Source organism: Macrobrachium nipponense, chromosome 20 (assembly GCF_015104395.2).
Source record: "Macrobrachium nipponense isolate FS-2020 chromosome 20, ASM1510439v2, whole genome shotgun sequence".
NCBI lineage: Eukaryota > Metazoa > Arthropoda > Malacostraca > Decapoda > Palaemonidae > Macrobrachium > Macrobrachium nipponense.
In genome coordinates, this window is record NC_061089.1 from 30,054,842 (window position 1) to 30,071,898 (window position 17,057).

Consider the following 17,057-nt stretch of genomic DNA (forward strand, 5'->3'; position numbering starts at 1 on the left):
TATATATATATATGTGTGTGTGTGTGTGTGTGTTGTGTGGTGTGTTGTGTGTGTATGTATATATATATATATATATATATATATATATATATATATATATATATATATAAAATATATACATATATATATATATAATTAATAAAAGGAGCCCATCAAAACACCAAAATATATATACACACATACATACATAGTTTTCTGTAATTTTCTTATCTATTGTGAGAGATAGATACCAGATCACTTGAGGGTAGGTAATCCTTGCATCCCTTGCGGAGCTGAGTAGAAATTTACGTAGGGACAACATTTTTCAATTTAATTTTTTTTTTTTTCTGCGGTTTATCGGAATCATAGGCAGTCTTGCACGAATGTTGGGGGGCAACGTCGAAAGAACTCAAAATGTCGTCGTCGACATTTAAAACTTGTTTCTTTTCATTTTAGTGGAGTTCACACCTAGTCGTGTGAGTAAACACACACGAAGAGAGAGAGAGAGAGAGAGAGAGAGAGAGAGAGAGAGAGAGAGAGAGAGAGCGCTTCGTTTTAAGTAATCTTGGACCACAACTATAATAGCTGAGGTTGTGGCGACACACGGTCACCATTTGGCGACCTTGTGCCTCCACCACATCGTGTCATTTCTAAATTTAGGTAAGTACTTTCATTTCTGACGGCGGAGGGCAAAGTTGTCGAATGACCAGTATTTTCAGATGATCAATGCTGACGTGATTTTTGTTGTTGGTGCTGATGTTGACTGGACTCTGAAATTGTGCTTAATCATTCTTTTGGCCATCTCGCGTCAACAACAGTTGGTCTAAGTCAGGGCCGGGTGAGAGAGAGAGAGAGAGAGAGAGAGAGAGAGAGAGAGAGAGAGAGAGAGCTCATGGTGCTTCAGTAGAGACGCCTTCTCTCCGTCATGCAATTTCAGCAGGCGCCTCTTAATGGGACTTGCTGATTACACCAGAACTGCATAGGCTCCTCTGAGCCTGAGGTCCAGATCTCAGACTAAACAAATGCAAGTGGATTGGTTGTTAGTATTACAGTTTTCCTTGTGCTTACACAAACACGCATGTATGTGCAATATATATATATATATATATATATATATATATATATATATATATATATATATATAATATATATATATATATAGAAAACGAATGGTCCTACTCTTGCTTTCGTCATTGTCATCATATTTTTGCTGGCAGTCAACTTGCGTGGTCATCGTTACAGTGTCAAAAGAAGAAAAGAAAAAAACCTATGAATTTGAGGTCCGGACCCTCAGGAATGAGACTGTGGACGAGGGAGTAGAGGAGGCGGGTCTCTGGTTGGGGCGCCTGCTGAAAATGCATGACGGAGGGGAGCTACAGACAGACGTCTCGTCAGGAGGGTCAGGGCCGCCGGTCCTCTGTCGTAGTAATAGCCGATCCTCATTACCGGGTTCATTCCTTTTGCGAAGGGACCCCGTCTGCTGTGAGGCGAACTTGGGTGTGGTAGGACATTGACCAAAATTGATCAGCATCACATGACTGGCGGTTGATGTTATTGAGCGGTTCGTGACAAGAAGTAAAGGAGAAGAGAATACTCCTTGGCAAATTGTGTGAGCGAAGAAATATATATAAACATAGATCGTTTTGATTCTCTGCACTTGTGCCACGTGTCCCTTGTGATAACTCTATCACAGACATGTTTTGTGATAGCTGTTTTTGGTTGCTCCCATTGTGTTGAAGGCTTAGCGATCAGTAAATAGCAGACATTTTTTTTATGGTTGCTTCCATTGTGTTGAAGGCGTAACAATCAGTTGATAGTGTTGGTTCATTTTTCTCCAAAAAAGAACATACTCGTGTTTTGCATCGTTTTTGAATACTGTGTGAGTATACATGTTTTTTTAATCTCTTATCATTGGCTTGCTTCATTAATTAAGTCATGATCTTTATCGCAGATTATCGATTAGTTACCTCTAATTGAGGGTGGCTCTAGAGAATACATAAGATAGCTGTCAGTGCAACTTAGAATTGCATTGCTGACTTCAATGAACGCAAGCTTGGCCTAGGGAAACATGTACAACATAGTAGTCCATTCACAGAAGGGTGAAACCATAGATATGGGTGAAACAGCATCGGCGTCGGAAATCCACACACACACACACCCCCCCCCCCCCCCCCCCCCCCACCCCCACCCCCCCCCACCCCCCCCCACCCCAACCCCCCCACCCCCCCCCCCCCCCGCCTCCCCCCCACCCCCCCCCACCCTGCCCCCACCCCCCCACCCCCACCCCCCACACGCCCCACCCCCACCCCCCCCCCACCCCCCCCCCCCCCCCCCCCCATCCCCCCCCCCCCCCCCCCCCCCCCCCCCCCCCCCCCCCCAACCGCCCCCCTTACCACCCACCCCCCCCCCCCCCCCCCCCACCCCCCCCCCCCCTCCCCCCCCACCCCCCACCCCCCCCCCACACCCCACCCCCCCACCCCCGCCCCCCCCCCCCACCCGCCCCCCCCCCCCCCCTCCCCCCCACCCCCCTTCTTCCCCACCCCCCCCCCCCCCCCCCCCCCCCCCCCACCACCCTCACACCCCCCCCCCCCCCACCTCCTCTGACACCTACATACACGCACACACAGATACTGAATCTCGTTCTGTCTCGAAATATGTTAAATTGACTATATACATTACCTGCTTCCGCTCTTCCATCTAAATTTACCATTCATTACTTCATAATTCTCTCTCTCTCTCTCTCTCTCTCTCTCTCTCTCTCTCTCTCTCTCTCTCTCTCTCTCTCTCTCTGTGCAAACCTTCTCAAAAAGCGCATGCAACTACGTATTTCTGGCAATTGAGTGTTCGGTCCTGAGAAAGCATTTACCTCATGATAAACATTGTGATAGTAGTTCAAGTTGGAGAGAAATGATGAATATGTGAGTGCAGATGTGAGAAAAGTGAGTTCGGCTAAGAAGCAAGTTAATACCCCCCCCCCCCTCTCTCTCTCTCTCTCTCTCTCTCTCTCTCTCTCTCTCTCTCTGTATATATATATATATATATATATATATATATGTGTGTGTGTGTGTGTGTGTATGTATATGTGATGTGTGTGTGTAGTTTTCTTCAAGAAAAATGTTGACTGTTCTGCAGGTAACGATCGGTTTGCATCACACGTATCCCCCTTCCCTCCCTCCACCCCCCGATGTGAATCGCATTGATGCTTTCATATTGGAAATGTACCTGCAGAACAGTGGGCAGTTCAAGCATTAGGTGATAAGTGATTTTTGTGAAGAAATGAATTAGCTCTTGAAATAATAATATTAGAATTCCATTTTTGTTCTTTTGACTCTTAAAATATTTGGCAAGAGGTTCGATTTCCCGATGAGTAATGATAGCAGAAACTGATTTGCATGCCTAATCTCCTATTATGTTTTGTATGTTCATTCTTTAGAAGGAAAACACATCAAATTTTAGAATTCAGTTACAAATTAATTTATCGGATAGAATTCCCAGAGTGATCATGTTAACCAAGATGTACTGATCTGATTTCTCTCTTCCCAGGTTCCGTAGCACTGGCTGTATCAGAGGACCCCTGAGTGGTAAGAGACAATGCAACACTAATTAAACTCTGCTGTTTTCTCATTTTACTTTGATAAAAAGCTTGACTGATTGTGTGGATAATGTGTAGTAGAGCCTCCTGTGTCCGTGCTGAAACTCGTTTTTTGCCTTTTGTTATATCGGGGTGTATTCTGTAGGGGGCCTAATGCTGTCAGTGCACCTCACGTAGTGCAATGTAGGCATTGCCTATGGTTCTTTGCATCGTCCCTTCGACCCATAGCTGCAACCTCTTTTATTGCGTTTTCTGTACTACCATTCATATTCTCTAATATCACACACACACACACACACACACACACACACACACACACACACACACACACACACACACACACACAGGAAAACAACTGGCAGAGGGTCAGTACCTAACGCTTGGAAAGAGGGTTACAAGGTAAACAAAAAGATCAACAATACCAGATCGGTAATTGTCAAAAGGTAAAAATCAAAGAGAGAATCCAGGATCACGCGGTCACAAACTAAAACCATGGATTTAGTGAAAACAGTCATGCAATCAACTGGGCAGTGACCAAAAAAAGATAGCTATTTTAGCAATGCACTGGAAAGAAATATCATTGAGTCCAATTATAAAAGAAAGTAATTGTAATAAGTTGAACATCAGTCAAGGCGTGTATGTTCTTGATCCTGTAATGCCAAAAGAAATATGTAAAATGTTTAAATTTTAAGGATGATAACAGATATGCATGTAGAAAGGATAAACATGTTTGTAAACATTGTACTTGACTCCAGGACACACACACACTCCACACACATATATTATATATGATATATTTACTTGTATACACATATTTTATATGTTTATATATATATATATATCATATATATATATATATATATATATATATATTATTAGTGTACATACTTCATACTTAAATCACTATACCTTTGGGATCAACCATCACCCAAGGTGAATATATAATGAATGCATCTGTCCCATTCTATGTAAAGAGCCTGAACTCTACAGGAGTATGCAAGAGTGCTGTTATTAAATTGATCTCATTTTCATATATATATATATATATATATATATATATATATATATATATATATATATATATATATATGTATATGTGTGTGTTTGTGTATAGTATATAGTATATAGTTTGTGTATATAAACACAGAAACAATGATTAGAATAAAGCTTTGAAAAATGCCACAGAATGAACGATGTTGCATGTTTGCATGTTTCGTGCTCATTGCCCTATGCTAAGTATGTAGATGTTGTTTAGGCTTATTGAAACTGTTATAAGATGCCGAAGTGTTCTTGTGTGTAATATGTGAAAGGGTGTCACCCATTAGGTTCATCAGGATCAATTGATGTTAAATATGTGGGTGCAGTCGTCGTTATGCTACGAGACGAGAGGGGATGGTTGCCGAGCTTGTGGCCACTTGGGCAACCAGGTGTTGCTTCACTTGTCGCTCTCGTGGCTGTCTGTAGTCACCTGGAGTCGGCGCCTGAGCACTCTCGCTTCCTCAAAGTGTAATATAGACAGCGTTGCTTCTAAAAATACGTATGACGCGTTCGTCCTTTTTCCTTGTAAGGCCCTTTATGGCCAGTCGGGGTTTCCTTGTAAGATCCTACAAGGTCATTCAGGTTTTGCTTGTAAGACCCTACAAAGTCAGTCAGGTTTTCCTTGTAAGACCCTACAAAACCAGACTGGTTTTGTTTGTATGACCTTACAAAACCAGACTCGTTTTGCTTGTAAGGCCCTACAAAACCTGTCGGGTTTTCCTTGTAGGACCTTAGAAAGCCAGTCAGGTTTTCCTTGTAAGACTTTAGGAAGCCAGTCAGGTTTTCCTTGTAGGACCTTAGAAAGCCAGTCAGGTTTTCCTCGTAAGACCCTAGAAAGCCAGTCAGGAAGAAAAATCAAGTACGCTCTAACAGGCAGCATTTAGTGTGGATTTTAAACCTTTCCGTTAGGTTCTCTGATACAGTTTGGAGGCTTTTTCTCGTGTCCCTTACCTCAAGGCACATAGTCGCAGCTGCTTCTCTTCCGGGCTCAAGCTGACAACAGTATAAGTAACGCTTTCACACTTTTCATCATTAACAAAAATCCAAAGAGATAGTGTTATAGTAAAGTCACTTTTCAGTACACAATCTTTCTGCTTGGATCGCTATGTTATTAGTGTTTGTGTGTAATATATATATATACATTGGATATTTAGGGCCTTTCTCCCCCAAAACTTATTTCGCAACCATCTGTCTAGCCTTCTCTTTGTCTTCTTCCCTTCTATCTTGACACTTTGGGATTGTTCGCCTTATACCAGAGTGATTATTATCATCCATTCCGTCCACATGACGAGACCATCTCAGAACTGTTCCTTCTTCTCACCTAAACTGCATAGTGGTCCTTTTGCCCCAGTGCTTGGCTTTTGAGTCCAAGTCATAGTACCCAATCCAACCGAATCCTTTTATCTACACTATATGTTCTCAATGATTCAACATATCATACGGAAACCGGTGACTATAGTTTATCTTATGAGATTTTGTCCATTTTTACCGGTCTTGATTCAACAATCCCTTCTAATATTCCCACCTTGGTTTCCTTAGACAATTCAAATCTTCTCCTTCCTCTTTTGCAGACATCTATACCTTTCTTGCTTTACTTACTGTGTGACTTTTTTTTCTTCCTTTTTTTCCCCGAATGTTGGTATGAATCAACCGTTGCCATTAGTCCGGTATCCGTATTAACATCCGTTGCTCCATTTTTCGGGTGTCCATTTACCCTCATAACTAGACTCCTGCTCATTTGACACCCAGCTATCTCTTCTCGCGAACAGTGTCAAACACTCGAAAGTAGTTTCTGCTATTTCTCTTGTCCGCGGTTACCACTGTCCCATCTGCATATTTCTCTTTTCTCCAGTTACCACTGTCCCATCTGCTGCAAACAGCAACCATCCCGAAATGTTTATGGTGTAGATAAATGTCAGAATAGAAACATCAGGGAAGGAAGGAAGATAGGAAAAGGCAAGAATATAGAATTACCCATGTCAAAGAACACTGTAGATAAAGTAGCGTAAAGGAAATGAGATAAGATGTCAGTGAAAATAAATGGTTGAATACCGAATTTAGGATGAGGTAATGGGTGAAAGCCTTCTACATGGAAATTTCCCAACCACATGCATTTGTTAAATCTTACCAGCTATTTACTCACATGGGACTAAAAGAGAAAGTATAAAAGCAGGGGCAGTATAAACTACACCTTATTAGAAAAAAAAAAAGTCAGGGCATTATGTTCTCATCTTAATGCCCTAATTCATATGGCCATATATAGTGACACAAGGAATTCTACAATCTGGAAATCCTCCCCCCACAAAAAAAATAATACACACACACACATACATATATATATATATATATATATATATATATATATATATATATATACACACACACACACACACACACACACTTACTATACTATAATGGGCGTTATGTCTGTCCGTCCGTTTGTCATTCAGTCACGGCCAAACGGCTGGTCCGATGAACATGAAACTTGGCAGGATTATAGTGAGGACCCTTAAGATAGTTTATAATGGAGTTTTATCCTACCCCCCCCCCCCTCCTAAGAGGGGGGGGGTGAGAAAAGGATTCCCAGAAACGGGGCTGGTTAATCTACGACTTTACCATACTAGTTATAAAAACACTAGCGAGTAACATATATGAAGCAGCAGATGAATATGCATTTAGTAAGGATTGGTAAATTGCTAGTATATGTAATGTGTGTATACACACGCGTGGATTTTTGTTACTTATTAATTCGTGACTTTTTTTACATTCACAAATATTAACCCACAAACATTATTTAGTTTCCAATTCACTGTAACTATAGCTGGTTCACTTAAGGTGGATTCTCGAGTGAGGCCGACGCTTACGAGACGTTTGTTTGGCGGCCGCTGATTGGCTGGTGCCAGGAGGAAGGCCGCTCCCAGCCAATTAGCGGCCGTCAAACAAACGTCTCGCAGGCATAGGGCTCATCCAAGAATCTACCTTAAATGAACCAGCTATAGTTGGCTAGTTAAAATTTGTTAGTGCTGTATCACTGGGTAGATTCGAACCAATGCCTATACTACTCTTCTTTTTTTCCATCTGTCCACCAGCGTGTGGTGTTTGCGTATGGTAACACATCGTCCTGGGCTTTACATAGTTACATTCTGCTTACATTCAACAATAATAATAACCTTATTTCGAATATTAACGGTGTAATTCGCATACTGTAAGTTATTAAAACACTTTTCAGTTGCAAATGTACACCCAGATATATATCCTTTTATTTACCTAAAATTACACATTGCTTAACTATTTAAAGCCCGGGACGCAGTGTTACCATGTGAAAACACCACAGGCGGATGGACAGATGGAAAAAAACAGAGTATAGTATAGAAACAGTGATCAACAGTGACCCTTTGGGGTTAAGCTATTCCCGAGGTATAGCATGAATTGGATATCATACATTATTTGGGGTTTAATATTTGCGTGTATGCAATCACACTTGAAATTGGAAAAGGGTTGTAAATCCTGACCAGTTTCCAAACTGGTCAAGATTTACAACACCTCTTTCATATTTCCTGTCCAAATAATTGTAGTGATATTCATATATATATATATATATATATATATATATATATATATATATATATATATATATATATATATATATATATATATATATATATATATATATATATATATAATATTGTGTGTGTGTGTGTGTGTAAATATAGTTAATGGTTGCTCGATTTGCTTAGCTACGGTATTGACGTTCTGCCAAGGCATCGAGTGCTAGCATGGCCTTAACTATACTGCCTCCAGTCGAAAATCCTTACCCTAGTCTTCATGTCAAGCATGGCACTCCTTTTCCCCTTACAGAAAGTGTCCATGTTGCGATCTTGGTCACGTATTTTTTTTTTTTTATTGGCACCTGTTGTAAGCATCCTAAAAATCGTCGCTTTTCTTGCAGCTTTGTTTTGTTGTTTTATTTTTTAAATTATATTTTGCGTTGATAGTCTAACGCGATAGCCTCTCAATCTTATGATTGATTGTATGGTGTGTAAAAAGGATCTTTGTTTTTGCAGTATAGCTACCAATTTTTGCTAGAAAAACCCGTAGACTTATTTACGTAAGCATTTGGTAAAAGACAATATTATCTGCGGGCTGCTCTATGAGCAAGAGCCCGTGCTGGCATAAGGCTAGCTTAATCTCCAACAATAAGACAATATTAGACATACGCTTTTCGTTTCTGTTTTGTTCTGCAGACATTTTGAAATGCGTTTCAAAGAGAGAGAGAGAGAGAGAGAGAGAGATTTTTTTTTACAATGGTGATGTCAGCGGCGGTTGATGTATGAATGCAATGTTAATGGCGATGGTTCCGTATCCTCTAGAATCTAGATCATCGTGGTCGAAGAAATGTTCGTCTAACTCTAAACGCTTTTTGGTTATCAGGGCGTGGCAGAGTGAAGGTTTTCCCACCCTTCGTACTCCTTTGCACTGCCCTCCCTCCCTCCCGTGGCCTCGCCTCGTTTGGAAAAGGGGATGATAATGCAAGGGAGAGGAATCTAAGTAGGCTCGTGTCCCTCATGCACCGACCCACTGGCTCGCCTCCTTCCCTCCCTTATCGGGAATAGATGGGTGGGTGGCGTCACTTCCGTGAGTGAAGGTGGCGGGGGCAGTGGTTGAAAATCAAAGCAGTTGAAGACGAACTCTAAGGAAGGGGATGGAATGGAATGGAAATGGGCGAGCGTGAGTGTCCGCAGTTCATCTCTTGGTATTTGTATCTTCTTCGTTGTTCACCTCCAGATGCAACTGTCATTCTTCTTCGTTTCTGAAGATGATCGTCATTGGGAGTGACATAGTTATTCCCGATGTATTAAGAAGACTCTCGTTCGATTTGACCTTTCCAAAATGTTTGTTGCCTTTTCGGTGAACAAGTCTTTCACAATGAGTTACCAAAGCCAACGTGATTATTATTATTATTAATTATTATTATTATTATTATTATTATTATTATTATTTGTTGATTAAGGGACAAGGAGGACCTTTTTGCGTTTGGAGATGAATTCGTAACCTGATTTCAGGTTGCTGCGTGAAGAAAAGTTCAACTTGTATTTTCACGCCATAGATTTTGTTCCATGTAAAAGCTCACGGCCATGCATCCACGCCTGGCGAAGGTTGTGTTCTCTCAGCCTGTTTGAGTTCATCTGGATTCGATTGAATAACCGGAGTAGGTGGACGAAGAATGTTCTCACAGGAGCCGACGTTGGCGGTTGGTTGGATTTTCTTTAAAAGATCGTGGTTATGTAGCAGCCTGCATTAACTGAATGGTTTTCAATAAAACTTTACAGTGTCTGCATCTTCATACGGTACGGAACCTAAACCTAAAAGACCCATTTTGTTGCAACATCCCGTGTTGGACCCAGAAATAAAAGCTTGAGGTTGCAACTTGGCGTTCTACTGTACAAAGGCGAACTCCCCTTATGTGCTTTTCCTTGAGAAGCCAAAGACTCATGAGCCTCTAGACTACCCTATTTTTTTAATGGTCTGAGATGTTTCCCATCTTCTATCTCAGAATGGTAATCGAGAATCATTAGGCATATGCTGCTGTTTATGTGTAGGCGCGCGAACAGAGCAATTGATTTTTTTGTTCACGACTCTCTTGTCCAGTTATTGACGCTGCCAGTACAAAGCACGTATTTGTAGTATGATACATCCTTCGCTTTAATCTTGGAAGTGTTGTTGTGAATCTCTGTAAATTCATGAAGCACTCTAAAGTCCGAACACGAAGTCATGTGCTGCCATATCCATCCTGGTAGTGTTACACCAAGGTCTAACTAAAGACCTTGCGTTACACAGTACTGTGCTCAGTGATTCAATTAATAAAGAGTGTAACTTCAGTAGCTGGTAATTGGTTGAATCTCTCTCTCTCTCTCTCTCTCTCTCTCTCTCTCTCTCTCTCTCTCTCTCTCTCTCTCTCCTATATAGGCGTGCAATTCCTCAACATTTATCGGAGTAGTTCTAATTTTTTATTGATATTAATTTTTTCAAGTTATGCTCGTTGATGTACAGCCTCGATATGCATTATTTGAATATATAATACTTGAGCGATGTCTCTCAAACCTTGGCAGTTGAAAAGCCAGAAGTGGGATTTGAGTTCAGCTGTCCTTGATCACTCAACTGCAGATAAGAGACATCATAATGGGAACGATTTTGGTGATGCTGGATGGACTGAGAGAGAGAGAGAGAGAGAGAGAGAGAGAGAGAGAGAGAGAGAGAGAGAGAGAGAGAGAGATGGATGCAGGCCTGGGTGTGGGGCCCGGGCTTTTGTTCAAGTGGATCTGAATATAGGCAGACGATAGAGCCATGTGGGAGAAGGGTCGTGATCCTTTAGGTAAAAATCCACTTGAAATTCTCTCTCTCTCTCTCTCTCTCTCTCTCTCTCTCTCTCTCTCTCTCTCTCTCTCTCTCTCTCTCTCTCTCCTAGTTGGATCGAACACTCAGGTGCAGTGGATTTAACAGCTCAATGTTGAATATTTCCAGATATTCATGCATTTACATTTTTGGATGAAAAAGACAAGATTGTAAAAACGTATATTGAGAAAAATTGACAATGACTGGGGAAGGGAGATGAGTGATTCTACAGGCCAGAAAGGATGTGGAAAATGAAATAGAAATTCAGCATTGGTAATATTCGTTACAGAGTCAAATGATCAACTGGGCATTAAATTAAGAAGTTCCTGACTCTGTGGACTTGTGGTAGTTCAAGTCCTGTGATTCGGCAACAGGCCAAATATTATAGTAAAGAAATCAGCCTTTGTAAAAATAGTGTGTGTATAGGTTATGTACTTATATGTTAATAGACGTGTTATGAAAGTCGAAAGATTTAATTTTGAATCAAAACCTAAGGTCCAGGTTCGAATCCTGGACGGGACGGAAGGACTTGCCAATTATAATCTCCTTTGGATGTAAGGATAGATTATGTATATATATATATATTATATATATATATATATATATATATATATATATTATATATATATATATATATATATAATTTACAAATAACAAACCACAAACATCACTTCTTATTGAATTCACGATTCCTTGATAGTAACTTATACCCAAGGGGAATTGCAATTAAAATTACCACAGTGCCCCCTAAACATCTCAATTTCTTCGCACTTTTTGGATATGCATGTCACAACAAAGCATCAGACTAAATGAAAGAATATGAGGAAATTCTGACCAGGGCTTGTAGGGGGTTGGGGGGGGGGGGGACTGGGGCGGTAACAGTGACCTCTCTCTGATACTCCATTTGGATCTTAAGTTTTTAGTGACAAGCGTATCAAATAATGTGGAGAAATCGTGAAGTAGAGAACACATTTTAGGAATTGCAGTTACATGTGTATATACTGTATGTATATACGTATGTACATATCACTATATCTGAACCAAATGCCGGGTTCGAATCCTGGATTGGTCAGAAGCATTTATTACAATTTCCCTTGGGTGCAAGTTATCCTTAAGGTATAATGAAATCATTGTCAAGTGATAATTTTGGTTTGATATTTGTGAAAATGTATTGTATATATATATTTTATAGATTTGATATGTATATATATAATGCATAAATATCACCTTTTATAGTAGGCATTTGGCTGATTGAGGAAAGGTGTATCACAATTGCATTTACTTATGTATTTGGGAAAAAATTTTACTCGTAGATTGCGTATACATACATAAATACATGAGTGTGTACATATATTATGAATATAAATATGTATATAGTTTATATATATATATATGTGTATATATAGATGTATATATATATATATATATATAGATAGTATATATATATATATATATATATATATGTGTGTGTGATACAAACAAGAGCTAATTAATTCTTGAGAAGAGGAACAGGTGCCCAGAATTAATTCTAATACTGGATAAATCAGCGATGGGTAGAGGACATTAGTATGGATTATTGAGATTATTTATTTTCTCTCTTAAATCTCCCTCGAACATCTTGTGCAAAGTAGGGGGTCAAGCGTATTTAGAGCTGAGCATGAATTAATATTATTATTATTAGACTAATTGGTTGTGATTTCTCGCTTGGATGCGCACACAAATGAGCCATATTATTTTGAAGATTTCTAACATTAGTTATGCTGATGTATTTGAACTCTAAAAGATGAATTACGTGTCATACTTCGAGTTATGTAAACAATATTACTACTTGGATAGGACAGTTCCATATAAGCGTGATGTTGACAGTGTTGTTCTGTAAGAAATTGTACGTATGAATTATATATTTTCAACATTCATTTGAGGGACTCAAATCCAATGAAATAAGGGTAACAACAAGGGCATTCTCTTCTCAGCTTTATCGTAGCAAGTCTCGTAAGCATGAGCTGGGTAAACGCAAGGCTCTGCCGCATTGTAATATACTAAAGTTTCCTTATCTAGGATTACAGGACTGCTGACACGTAATGCTGGTGCGGGAACATTATTGAGCACAGCAAGGTACCTCCAGATTTACCCAGATGGGGTTAATGGGAGCCTTTCTAAAAATAAGCATGAGAGAGAGAGAGAGAGAGAGAGAGAGAGAGAGAGAGAGAGAGAGTTTCCATCGGTATGTGCCTTTGCCTGCCTGGCCTCCACGACTGGTACCAAAAGGTGCTGTCCTGGGATTCTCTCTCGGCCAGAATCGCTTTTTGCTGTACACAGGCATTTTTCTCCATGCACATGGCAGCTGAATAGAAGACGTTTTATCTTTCTCTCTCAAGTATGTTTATCCATTTCGTGTTTATATTTATGTTTAAGTCCGAACGTTATGCTTTTAAGACTGTCACCACCTTTCTTAATTTTGGTCACAACACTGTAGTCTACATGTTTTGCAACAGTCATTAACGAAGATAGTATTGTGAATCATTATTCCATTTTGCTCATTGAAATGATGTTGCTGGGCAGTAGTAGGGAGCGCAGTGGCTTGTCATTCGACAGGCTGCTAGTCTGGAGACAATCCAGAAGGCAAAGGTGGGCAAAATTTTAAGTGACTGTGTGTGTAGGACAGGCTTCTCCATTTCTTCCGGTGCTATCAAACTTTGGCCGCAAGATGGCCAACAGGAGTGACTTCATTGTAGCCGTCGGCGGTGGCAATTCTTTTAGGAACTATAAGCGAGAAGAGGCGGAGATGCTAGAACATGTTGCCGTGACACCTCGACGCTCTGTTTCGGCATCTTTATTCGGTTACCAACTTTGTTCTTTTTTTAGTATGTTGAATAGTTTTACTAGCACAGTATATAATCTTGGTGTTTTGAGGGCAAGAACTACACAACGAATCGTACTGTGTACATGAAAAAAGTGCCTTTAAATAAGTGACATTTCTACCCACGAATGCTAGCGTTTAAAAAGACTAACCTTTGGTATTCTTGATGTTTTTATGCCAAATGAAACACTGTTGCTCTCCAGGAATGATCATTTGATATTCATTTAAGAAGAACTTGATACAAGAGCGGGGAACAAGTATTCATTTCAACCTCCCAGCGGAGAGAGACGTGAATACATTCCTCGGCAGTCATTTGATATCTTCATAGTAGTTAGCAAAGGGCTTGGGGAATATGAAGTGTTTACAGAACAGTGATGGTTGTACCCGAGCGTTTTGTCTTCTTGGGGTTGAGCAGCTTTCCATTGCGATGCAGAGAGATGGGGACCTCAAGTGAGGGCGGACATTGCTGAGAGTATGAATAAGCAGCGAGCAGAGACAGGAGGAGGAGGAGGGGGAGGAGGGGCTCTAGCCTTGCGATAACATATCTAAATATAGTATTGTGTGCATATGCAGTACGTAGTGGACTTGCTGGGTAACTTAACGAGCTTTTTCTTCGAACAAATCTCATTTTTTGTTGTTGCTGTTGTTATAAAAATTGCAGTTGGTATATTTGAAGTTTAACCGTTTTCTTTTCTCATTTGCAGGGTCTGTTAAGCCGGGAAGATGACGACAGACATCAGCGTAGGAGTCCGCTGGGACCCCATCAAGCAGGAGGAGGTCATCGAGGATTTCGATTACGATGGTGGAAATTCTTCTTCGAGGCTTTTTGAAAGGTCCAGAATCAAAGCCTTGGCAGGTCAGTCTTTCTCATAGCCTTTCAGCGTGACTTTTCACTGTGCGGTGGGTTCGCTTGTGAAATGACTTGGTCCACTTACATTCTCTTTATCCTGTTGTTGAAGTAGTTTTTGTAACTACACGTTATTTTGTGTTAGTGTATTGTCCAGCTTTTTTCCTTCACGAAAGGTGAGCAGTAGCCTAGAAGAGAAGCCTTGGTTTTTTTCCATCGGTCCACCCGACTGTGGTGTTTGCGCATGGTAGCACTGTGTCCCAGGTTTTAAATAGTTACGCTGTGTAAGTTTTAGGTAAATAAAAGGATATCTGGGTGTGCATTTGCAATTGAAAAGTGTTTTAATAATTTACTGTATGCGAATTACACCGTCAATATTCGAAATAGGATATTGTTATCATTATTGAATGTAACTATTTAAAGTCTGGGACGCAGAGTTACCATGCGTAAGCACCACAGGCGGGTGGGCAGATGGAAAACAAACCGAGTGTAGTAAACCCATTTTCTTTTTCACGAGTCACTTTGAACATGGTGTCATTATCGTTTTTCTCTCAAGCAGATGACTAGACTGGAATGCTGTTGTCGGAAAGGTCTAGGATACATTTAACAAAAGTCACAGTAGGGAAAACAAAAAACAGTCACTGTTTTCTGAAAAATAAACCGTTTTTTTATACCTTCAGCGTGAATGGCTCATGTTAAATTTATGCTATACTCTTAATGGAAGAATTGATACATTTTTTACTTTTATATGTTAAAATTTTGTCGTTATAATACTTGAAGCGTGACGAAAAGTTTTGGATCTTTCCCTCGGAAGATGTCAACAATTTCCCGGCATTTCTGCCTCAAAGGAGCTATACTTCTCCAGTGGGCGGCTCTGGAGTGGAGGGAGGGAAGGAGTTTTTCATTCATTTCTTATAAAAGGGTACGAAAAGGGGCTAATGAGTCCCAGGATTTCCTCTCCATCAGTGTGTTTTAAGAGGTTAATCATGACTCCGGATGTGCCTTAATTATATGAAAAGGTATTGAAATTTTGTCTTCACAATCAGTGTGGTGAATGTGAATGACAGCAGTTGATGCAGAGTAATAATACAGTAAGAAGGCATCAAGATGCGACAGTTCTTTGATAGCAGATATTGATTTGATTAGTTTGTACACAGAAATTGGAACGTATGATTTTCCCGTGGGGCATATAGTGGGGAACCTTGTTTGTTAAAACGGTTTGTCAAATTCTTCAATGGAAATGATTGTGAATGACTGAAGGTAATCTTGGCCTTTCCGCTCGCCAGCAGTATACACAGATATTGTCTTATCATTGAGTGATTGATAAGTGTTGAGTCATTTGTCTGATAGGAGTTGATCAAGTTGCCGGTTTGTTTTTATTTTTTTTCTATTTGTATATGGAAATTGACCATTTATACGTGGAAAAGAAGCATCATATCCCGTTCATATGTGTGGCTGCATGCAGGATGCATATCCGAATTAAACTACAGCTGTGTAGCAACCAAAATGACAGAAAGGCTAATCAGGTTTTTTTTTTTATGTAGTTTAGTCCGTTTCGTGTAGTGCAGTGCACACTCCATCGCTAGTTATTTTGAGCCTACGCATAGTAGAGAGAGTTTTAAAAGAGTGACGTAGCTCCAGTTATCATTTACAGAGCATCCTGTCCTTAGTATATCAGAGTTGGTTGTGTTGTTAGTGCTAACTCTTAGCCCTGATGTGGTGATCTAACCCTGAGTGAGAATTGGGAAACAAGACCAGTCGCGGCAGTGCTTTCGTGATGGAGTGTGGCCTTGTAAAACCGGACTCACCTTCCGAGGAATCTAGTATTTTAAGTGACAGTAGGCCTAGCAGTAGCTGTAGTCTTGGCGACGTCGATGCAGATAGTAGCCGAAACGGACATACCAACGAAAGTGGACGCCAATCGCAAAATGATCCTCAGGGTAAAACCTCTAACAGTGTACTGGAGTTTTCGACACATGAGCTCCGACCCTTGCGAATGACTGCAGTATCTCCGGAGGAACTCGCTTCCGACCAAGAACACCAAAAAGTCGATAACAGTTCAGAAATGCATCATTCGAACCATTCAGAGGAACTGCAAGTGGATAATGTCGACCGTGCATTTAACGGATCAACAGACACTCCCTCATTGCTACAGGAAATTGTTCAGTTGCGACCTGTAAAGACTCCAGAAGCGGTATACGGAGAAGAGAAAGAAAGTTCCACTGAATTTGACAGTTCCGATGATGCTTTTAATATTATGGATACCATTCTGGATGACGATGGCTCCTTGGAACGAATCAGGTCTGAAAAGCTCTCGTCTTTATCCACCGACAGGCCTAAAGGGGACC

General features: G+C 40.5%; 1 protein-coding gene across 16 annotated transcripts in view; it reads left to right on the forward strand.

The window, feature by feature from the left end:
* The window catches only part of LOC135224312 (spectrin beta chain-like), a 168,319-nt gene that overhangs the window by 80,368 nt on the left and 70,894 nt on the right, over positions 1-17,057 (forward strand). For 5 of the 16 annotated variants that reach the window (XM_064263182.1, XM_064263210.1, XM_064263251.1 and 2 more), the window contains exon 1: positions 16,342-17,057. This exon is cut by the window's right edge and continues 168 nt beyond it. In XM_064263182.1, the coding sequence (XP_064119252.1) occupies positions 16,487-17,057 (571 nt within the window). In that variant the 5' untranslated portion in view covers positions 16,342-16,486. Of the gene's footprint in view, positions 1-1,834; positions 1,859-3,522; positions 3,561-14,566; positions 14,719-16,341 lie in introns of those variants that run through there. The other 11 variants (XM_064263269.1, XM_064263315.1, XM_064263278.1 and 8 more) reach the window with 5 other exon arrangements.